At 34.3% G+C, this 9,828-nt stretch overlaps 2 protein-coding genes across 2 annotated transcripts in view; both read right to left on the minus strand.

The window, feature by feature from the left end:
* Positions 1 to 5,998, minus strand: part of LOC111717208 (uncharacterized) — a 13,072-nt gene extending 7,074 nt beyond the window's left edge. Inside the window, exons 1-7 of the mRNA XM_023492727.1 lie at positions 5,888 to 5,998; positions 5,581 to 5,696; positions 4,919 to 5,058; positions 3,402 to 4,566; positions 2,860 to 3,045; positions 1,597 to 2,481; positions 583 to 726 (exon numbers count right to left, since the gene is read on the minus strand). Coding sequence (XP_023348495.1) covers positions 583 to 726; positions 1,597 to 2,481; positions 2,860 to 3,045; positions 3,402 to 4,566; positions 4,919 to 5,058; positions 5,581 to 5,696; positions 5,888 to 5,987 — 2,736 coding nt within the window. The 5' untranslated portion in view covers positions 5,988 to 5,998. The remainder of the gene's footprint in view (positions 1 to 582; positions 727 to 1,596; positions 2,482 to 2,859; positions 3,046 to 3,401; positions 4,567 to 4,918; positions 5,059 to 5,580; positions 5,697 to 5,887) is intronic.
* Positions 5,999 to 6,027: 29 nt separating this feature from the next.
* Positions 6,028 to 9,828, minus strand: part of LOC111717204 (cleavage and polyadenylation specificity factor subunit 6) — a gene marked incomplete in the record, with an annotated part of 18,609 nt that continues 14,808 nt past the window's right edge. The window contains 4 exon segments of the mRNA XM_023492710.1: positions 6,028 to 6,042; positions 7,315 to 7,331; positions 7,812 to 8,038; positions 9,442 to 9,637. Coding sequence (XP_023348478.1) covers positions 6,028 to 6,042; positions 7,315 to 7,331; positions 7,812 to 8,038; positions 9,442 to 9,637 — 455 coding nt within the window.

Here is a 9,828-nt window from a genome sequence, read left to right on the forward strand (position 1 = left end):
AAATATAATAATAATAATAATGATAATAATAATTATAATATTAATGATAATAATACAATGTTTTAAAATAATGCTTTTGTTTGCTAAATATAAATGAATTATTTAAGAATTGTAAATCAGTTATTCATCACATCTATGTTTAAATATATATTATATGTACATTTACTGAAGTTCTTTTCTTTAAAAATATACTTTATTCATAAATTTTAAACTTTAAAATCTGAGAGATAACTTCTGAAACTTTAATACAAAATATATTTTAATATACTCTTTAAATCATTGATTTAGAAAATTGATCCTATCCTATAATATTCAAATATTCAGTTTTTAATTAAAATTTGATTTAAATATAATTACTTCAAGAATATAAATTGTTTAAAATTAGTAACAAAATACAAATAACAACTTTACACAAATTGAAAACGTTAATTTCTTTATTTGTTTGGAAAAATTATTTATGCAGATGTGTATTTTCTTAAAGAATTATTTGGAGAGAAAATTGTAAAAATAGTAAAAAATGATAAAAATTTTAATGAAAAGAAAAATTTTTTTATCTGAATTAATGAAAAGGACGATTCTCACCTGTAGGACGAGTATTCTTAGTCCATCCTTGAGATCGTCCGGACTTAGACGAGCAGATCGTAATCCCTTATTCGTCTCTTCATTGTCTTTAGACTCGTCTTTCATTTTTGTCTCTTCGTCTACTTCATGGAGTTTATTTGTTTTCTAAAAAAAAATATATTTTCTTAAAGTTGAAAAGCTGGCAGAATGTGACCTGAATTAGAATAAGATTTTTAAACTATGTAGAAAACATTCCAGTCTCCCTCTCTCTCTCTCTCTCTCTTTCTAGCTCTCTCTCTCTCTCTCTCTCTCTAGCTCTATCTTGTTTTCTTGTTACATTTCAAAAATAGAATCCCAAGAATGATATTTATTCCACTTCCCAATTAATTAAAACTTTAATTTAACAACTGCAAGATCTGAATATTGAAAGCAAGATGAAAATAAAACTTTAGAATATAGGATTATCAGAACTGTACTCCACCATGTATTGTCGATTCTGAAAACTAAATCTAAAATCCTCAATTTTGATTTCAGTTTGACAAAAACTACAAATAGTTTTTAGAGTTAAAATATATGAAGAAGAGAATGCTTCTCCTTTCTTAAAGTGACTGTAATTTTAATTTCAATTGATCCTAGCCATTTAAAGAGGGCATATGCCTGATTCACAACGGTGCCTTAATCTGATTAATAATATTAAAGATATTTTCGTTTTTCTAGTTTGAAAAGTAGTTAATTCTGACAGTTTCCTCCATTCTCCCTTTTACAGAGAAACCACAATGGAAATAATCAATTTCCAAAGAGAAAGACAAATAACTCATACTCATTCATTCATGATTAGAAAAGCGTTCACTTAACAATTGTGATTAAATTAGTAAGTGGCAAAACTTTTTTAATTGTACCAACATAAAATACACTGAATTATTGCTTTAATGTCGTCTTTCTATTCCACAGTTTTCTAATTCTCACTGTATTGTGCACAAAGAAATAAGTATTAAAAAAATATTTTCAATTGTTTTGAACTGACTGTTGGCCTACCTGGATTTCATCATGAGACCACCGGCTGTTTATCCCTTGAGACGGAACCGGCGGCGGGGAAAATGATCGCTGTGGGGAATCTGTTGATTTCTCCTCCTTTTCCCCATCCGAATCCTCAAACGTATACTCGTCCTCGGCGGTTTTTACTCCAAACCCCCGCTGGAAATCCAACATCATAAACAGATTTTTAGGCTTTTTCGGAACAATCGTTTCGGAATTTCCACCGGAATTTTTCTTCGGTCTCTCCGCCTTCCGCTTCTTGTTATGATGATACGCCTCCAGGCAGTAACTCAGCTTTGAGGTTTTTCCAAACTTAAAAGAAGAGGTTTCGCTACAAGGATCAGAGCCCGACTCATCACTAAACTTTTCCATTTCATCCGCCGCTTCTGCAGCGGAAGATGGACCCGCCGCCAGCTGCGAGAGCAGGTTGGCGAATGGATTCGCCTTCCCCTTCATGAACCTGGAAGTAAGAGTAGAAAGTGAGGTATTAGCGCCGTCCTTTTCCGCCGTTGGACTTGAGGCAGTTAAACGGGGTGGCTTAAGGAGAGAACCTCCGCCTCCAGCGGAGGAGTACTCATCCTCATCCTCCGCCTGAGGCTCCTCTGGTTCCAAAACAGGCGGAGCATCAGAATCCTGGAAGGATGTTTCATCTGCCTGCTCAAGGGTAGACACTATCTCCTGTTCCGGAACCTGTTTCCTCGGTCGTCCCATCTTAGATTTAGGATTCGGAAACTTCTTCTTTTTCGGTCTGCCAGGTCCTCGGGTTCTGTTCTTAGATCCTTTCATCGTCTTTTTCTTTGGTGTTCTCAATTTATTTAAAGAGTTTTGTGTGTCTCTGTATGTATTCTGAAGTTGGGTTATTTTCATTCTAATATTCACCTCCTCCTAGACAATAAAGTTATTGATATTATGTATTGATAAATTCAAATTTATCCCGGTATTAATCAATTTTATTCTTTAAGATGCACTTTTCTTTTTGTTTTAAACTTTTTGAAATTGCTCAAAATTTATATATTTACTGACATTATCTTCTATTTTCTTATGCTTTACAATATGCATAATCTTATTTTATAAAAAAAAATTTGCATAATATTTTTCAATTTTTCATCCAACTTTTTGTCAATTCAGTTATAATTTATATCTTTTTAATATTTTATTTTCCTTATATTTGATCAAAAAATATGTTTTTTATTTTTCTACTTTTTGTCAATAATTAATCACTTTTTCTCGGTTTTTTGTATCTTTTAAAATATCTTATTTTACCTGTGACATGATTTCCATATTCTTGATCTTCTTGATCATCTTCCCGAGGGCCTTGATGTTGTCAAACTTCTCAGCCTCAATGTTGTCAGGATGATCTTTAGTGTACTGTCGAACCTTTTCATCAATGAAAACTTTGGCGGATTTTTCCGCATCTTGGCTTGGGTACAGTCGGACATTGTACAGTTCCTGTACAACAAGACAATAAACAACCTGTACAGGTGCTGCAAAAAAATTTTAAGCGAGCTTTTTAATGGAATTAAAATTTTAAAATCTTATTTTTTACAAATATAAAAGCCATAAGGAGATAAATATAAATTTTATATTTTCTAAACGGTTTAGTTTGGGCTCTAAAAAAACTTATTGAGTATTACCAAACTGTTTATAACCAGCATGATTCCATTCAGTTCTAAACCAACTCGTATACGCAATAATAGTGCAAATAATCTGCACACCTTGTGCATAAAGATGCAAAAATGCAGTTTGCAAATACCAATATGTAACCTTGAAATCTAGGTGGGGTTTGGTTGTATATTGTTTTGTTCCTTGTATTTAATAATCGGATCCACCCAGGAGATTATCCTTGTATACTCCGGCTCTGTCATATCACAGAGAAGGTTTAGATCCAGGTTTCTGCTCCGGAGATCCAGGTTCAATTTATCCTCTCCCCACACATCACTGGAGTACTCAATACTATCATTTCTAGTCACATAGCAGAGTAGATCCATTCCAGGTCGGCGATATTTAGATATCTTCTCCAGCTTGGATATTCCTTCAAACAGAATATCGAATCCAGAGAGTTCAAACTCTTCATTCTCTTGGTCAAATTGGACTAGGCTTTCATCATCGGCGGGCACTTTTAGATTTTTGGCGGGTACAGTCGAGTTTTCGGCGGAGAAAAATAGAAGTGTTTCTGCGCATTCTTTGGTGTGGATATCTTGAACCAGGTCTAGTTTCAAGGGAACCTCTAGAGCAGAGTGAAGAGGAACTTCTAGGTCAGGTTTAGGTTCAACTACTTTCTCAACCTTCACATCAATTCCAGGGCTGATGGTAGGGAGTGTAGGGAGTACTGGTTCATGAGGAGGAGAAGGTTCAAGTTTAGGAGTTTGAAGAGATGAGAAAGAATCGGCAACAGGTTGGGATTTATTAATACATCTAGCCTCAGATAGATTTGTATCTTCCTTTAGGTTCGATGTGGAGTAAGAGGGCTCGTGTTTACTGGCTAGAGGTGGAGAATATGGTTCAGGTTTAGTCGGAGGAAGAGAGCTGAACTGATCTAGGTGGGGGTTTGAGTACGGAGCAGAGAATGAGGTTAGATCAGGTTTAACGTCGAAAGCTTCACGTTTTATATTCTCTACACTAGGTTTTTCCAGTCTCTCCTGCTTAAAATAAAGCCTGGAGTCTCCTACATCAGGTTCAGGTTCAGGTTCAGGTTCAATCTCAAGGATAGGTTCATGATCAGGTGGTGCTTCAGGTTCAACTTCAATTTCTGAGATCTCCGTCTTAAATTCTGTTTTGAAAATCTCTTTCTTAACTCTAAGGGATGGTTGTGAGTGAGGGGAGGGAGGTTGGTTGGAAGAGGGAGGAGGAGGAGAAGGTCCAGGGAGAGTTTCAGCTGGAGGGGGAGGAGCAACAGGAGCAGGAGAAGGAGTTGGTTTAATTGTTGAAGCTTGAGTCTTGGCTTGAACTTCCACGTCATCATCATCATCACTAAACAATTCAATTCAATTCCATTAGATTTTTAAAAAATCATTATCACTAAACAGTCTAAATTCAATTCAATTCAATTCAATTCAATTCAAATAAATATTAATCATAAGCTTATAAAAACAAATTAAAATTAAAATTAAAAAATAAAAATGAATAAAACATATTCGAAAAAATTTTCAAATTTTATATCTTTGTTCAGCAAATATACATTTCAAAAAAAGTTCTTTGTCTAAATTTTCTTCTCTGGGAAACTAATTAGGTCTCAAATGAGAAATATATTAAAACAAAGAGCTAATCTAGAAATCGGTATTTTATTTAAAATAAAAAATACGAAATGTTTTCCCGCGTTTACCTGACAGTGATAGTTTCTGGTACTCTAGGTCTAGACTGTAGACCAGGTGGGAGGTTTAGACCTGGAGGTCCAAGGCCGGGAGGAACAAGACCCTGGCGCAGTAGTTCAGCATGCTGGAGATATTGTAGCTGCTGTTTATCCTGCTCACGAAAACACTCGTTCAAATTTCCAACGAAAAGAAAGAAACTAACTCTACAAAATTTGCTCTTTACAACATAACATAATTTTAATTGACCCTCCATTAAGAGTTCTATGTACGATTCACAATAGTACTCTTTAAATATTTATCCGTGTAAAGATGAGGATGATATTGCATTTTTTCTGTCTTAATCAACCAACCAACCAACAAATAAAAAGTATCAAAATTAAACAAATATTTCCACGAAACGCTGCAAATTGAGATAAAAATTGCAAACGTTCGACAACTATCATCTGTATTTCCTTTAATGCAATTCAAAACCATTTCATGCAGAAACATTTAGGCAACCTTGTGCAAAATTCGATTCTCACATATTATTTATGGCTGCAATCAGTGCAAAAGGTTGGTTCAGAACTTTGCAAAATGTCATCAAATATTTTGAATAATTTTTAATAAATCCCTCTTGTAATGGATATCAATCTGGCTGAAAATATAATAATAAGAGAGTTCAACGATGATGTTCCTGGAGATAATGATGATGCTGTTGAATCATGAGGTGCTGAAGGTGCTGGGAGGCGGGGGAGAGGTGGGAGGGGGAGGAGGTTGGAGGCATTATACTATCGTATCCAGGCCACACCCCTGTACAATATCAGTATTAGAAAATTCTCAAGTACTGAATTAAAGTTCAAAGAGCGAAGCTCAAAATTGTATTGTTAATTCCTTGAGACAGTTTTTCTTTACTTATTAGCGCTGTAGATTAGAACCTCGTGTATGCATAAAACAGTAAACAAGAATAAAGTCTCGAAAAGAATACGATGATAACAAATTACCTTGAGGCGGTCTCTGACTAGGATCTGTTGGTATGAGTAGGATTTGTCCGGTCATAGGATCCTTGGCTAGCTGGTATCCCATAGGTATAGGACCCATCATGGGGTGTCCGGGGGGTACCCCTCTCCCCCCCACTTCCCCACTAAACATTGAACTGCTAGAACAGCAAGTTCTCAAAGTTCTCAACATTACGTATGCGGCACAATATATGTAACACGACCAATACTGCACACGATAAATTACTATTTTGCGCTAAAGTGATGTTTGCACAAAAATTGCATCGCAAAAAAATCTCAAAATGTCAACAAAAAGTGGCAAAATAATATTCAAAATTTAAAATATAAAAAAAACTAAAAACTACAGTATCATGGTGAAAATGGGTTCGAAAAGAAAAGATTACTGAAACTAGGCTAAACGAATTATTGTTAGAAAAAGTAAACATAGGAGACATAGTCTTCACAAAATGTAATCTAACCTTGCAAGTTTCAAATAATAATATAGGCAAACAAAAATAAACAATAAACTCCCCCAAATTGTCACAATATTCAATATCAAACAACATACAAGCACGGACACACACACGAACACACTCCAGCACGGACACACACAAACACACACTCCAGCACGGACACACAAAATCACACACTCCAGCACGGACACACACAAGAACACACTCCAGCACGGACACACAAGCACACACTCCAGCACAGACACACACAAGCACACACTCCAGCACGGACACACACAAGCACACACTCCAGCACGGACACACACAAGAACACACTCCAGCTTGGACACACAAGCACACACTCCAGCACAGACACACACAAGCACACACTCCAGCACGGACACACACAAGCACACAAAGATTTCAACTGAGATTTGAAAGTTAGAGGATTTTATGCCGACTGTAAAAATAGTTTACACCCCCCAAACCAAAACCCCCACCCACTATGCACTTGGATACAAGGAAACAAGGATACAGGGATACAAGGAAAAAAGGATACAACGATACAAGGATACAAGGATACAAGGATACAAGGATACAAGGATACAAAGATACAAGGATACAAGGGTACAAGGATTCAAAGATACAAGGATACAAAGATACAAGGATACAAAGATAAAGATTACACGGTAACAAGGATGCAAGTATCAAAGGATACAAGGAAACGAGGATACAAGGATACAAGGAAAAAAGGATACAACGATACAAGGATAAAGATTACNAGATAGATAGATAGATAGATAGATAGATAGATAGATAGATAGATAGATAGATAGATAGATAGATAGATAGATAGATAGATAGATAGATAGATAGATAGATAGATAGATAGATAGATAGATAGATAGATAGATAGATAGATAGACAAAAAGAGGCAGATAAATGGATAGACAGACAAATAGATAGAGATAAATAGATTACATCAACAGGTATACAGCCTAGATAGATAAATAGACAGATAGAAAGATAGATAGATAGATAGATAGATAGATAGACAGACAGAAAGAGGCAGATAAATAGATAGACAGACAAATAGATAGACAATAGATAGACAGATAAATAGATTACACCAACAGGTATACAACCTAGATAGATATATAGATAAATAGATATAGACAAATAGATTGATAGATAGATAGACAGACAGATAAATAGATAGACGTATGGACAGACAGACAGACAGACAGACAGACAGATAGATAGATAGATAGGAAAAAACAAATGTGCAAATGATTCATGAACCATCAAAGAATCCTATTTCAATATGTTTTAACGGTTGGAATACATTTTTCTTAAAAACTTTATATCATGAAAAAGATTTTTTTCGATAACAGAAAAGTTCTTCTAACCGAATATTGTAAAATATTTAGTTTGTAAAAAATATATTTTTGCAAGACCCTTATCAAAGGAATAACTACCAGTAGAATGACCAGATTCATTTTTATGAGATGTTTTATCTCTTCTCCTTTCATCCTCTCTCCTTCTCTCGTCCTCTCTCCTTCTCTCGTCCTCTCTCCTTCTCTCGTCCTCTCTCCTTCTTTCGTCCTCCCGTCGTCTGTCGTCTTCTCTTTTCTTTTCGACATCCTTCTTTTTCTCTTCAGCCCTCCTTCTCTCCACCTCCTTCTTATTCCTGTCCTCTCGCCACCTAAAAGATAAAAAATCATTAAATTCACTTTCTCTTTATTGCGACCAATAACACAGCAGAATAGGGAGACGACTTTAGGATACAAATTTTGTTTTAAAATAGTACAATGAACATGAAACAAGCAAGTGTTCGATATCGAAAAAATCCGTACAGCGTTAAAAAAATTAGGATAAATGGTTATTTTGAAAAAGGTTCAATACAACTTGGTACACTAATCGTGTTATTGGTACACTATTCTTGCCTCGTTAAGGATAGTGATCTTGTTTTGGACTAGGTAGAACCTTTTAACATATTCTAATACTGAAAATGCAAGCCTGCACCTAGTTAAAGGGATTGACGACAATATAAACTTCACCAGTTTTGTCAACAGTATCTTTATTGTTTTTCAAGCTGGATACATTAGTGCAATGGAACGTTTGACCATTTCAAATAAATGTTTCACACAAACATCAAAAAAAATATTCAAAAATTCATTTGTCTGTTTGTTTGTTTATTTACTATAAACGCTGAAGTTCCAAAACAAAATCCTCCAAAGTCTTTGAAACATTTTTGATGTTATTGTTGTTTACTACACGAACAGAAAATGCACAAAAGAAACAATGAAAATATTTTTTATATCAAAGTTGAAAATGCATGAAATTTAAAACAAAGAAATAATTGTATTTTTTCACTTTAAAAAATCCTCACTGTAAGGTGTGAATGTACATTGTACTCAGATATTTACTTGCTTTTCAACGATAAATCCTTTATAAACAATTCAACACAATACAGTCATACATAAAATAGCAGGCTTTCAATGCGCTTTCTTTTATTCTAATAATTTAATCTTATAAATAATGCTTATAAGCAAATATTTTTGGTTTTCTCTTCTTAAAAAAATAAAATTTCGAATATTTTTCTGTTAACATTAATGGATTTATCCAAAAAATCAAATCAATATTTTTTTCTATTGCCATAACCCCTTCTCTAGGGTATTGTGAGTTACCACAAAAAAGTTGGACCCGTTCCTGTCAGCCGTTCAAACAAACAACAAACAAGTAAGATATATATAAATATATATATATAAACCCTGAGCTCAGTAACAAACAAACGGAAGAGAGTTTGTTTAATTTTTCAGCTTTTTGTTCGTAACGCTTGAATAAATTTAAAATTTAACCAACTTTAATAATTTTCTTTTAAAATTATATTTTATTTTACAGAGGTTTTACTGTAATCATAAGCCTGTCAGTTTTGGATAATAAGAAAGTGCAATTAAAAATTTCAGGGGTAATTTTTAAGCGGAAGTTCTTGTTGATGTTTTTCACAAAAAAGAAACTTTTTTGTAAACTTGTAGAATTAAAAAACGTAATTAGATATTTTGAAGGGGTGAGTGTTAATGGAAGATTAAAAAAAAATATTATAACCTGAGAATTTTTGAATGATTGAACGGATAGGTTCTACAACATTCTCCATCAAAATCATCCACCAGGAGTTCATCCTCATCCTCATCCTCAACTACAGCCTCGTCAGCCTCGATAATCTCAACCTCGTCATCGTCCTCCTTGATCTCCCGGACCTCCGACGACCTCAGAGGCTTGTGTGTGCTCAGAACACTCGAAACTGAAAAAGTTTCAAGTAATGAAAATATTCAAAAATGATTACGGATCATAAAACATTAAGTTCTTTAAGATACAGTGAAACCCTTAATAACGAATACATCGGAAGAATTTATCAAATGTCGTCTTGACAATTTTTCAATGAGTTTTATACTATATTACGTAAATTTCAGTATTTGCGAAAATAAATAAATA

This window comes from Eurytemora carolleeae, unplaced genomic scaffold, assembly GCF_000591075.1.
Source record: "Eurytemora carolleeae unplaced genomic scaffold, Eaff_2.0 scaffold1032, whole genome shotgun sequence".
Lineage (NCBI taxonomy): Eukaryota > Metazoa > Arthropoda > Copepoda > Calanoida > Temoridae > Eurytemora > Eurytemora carolleeae.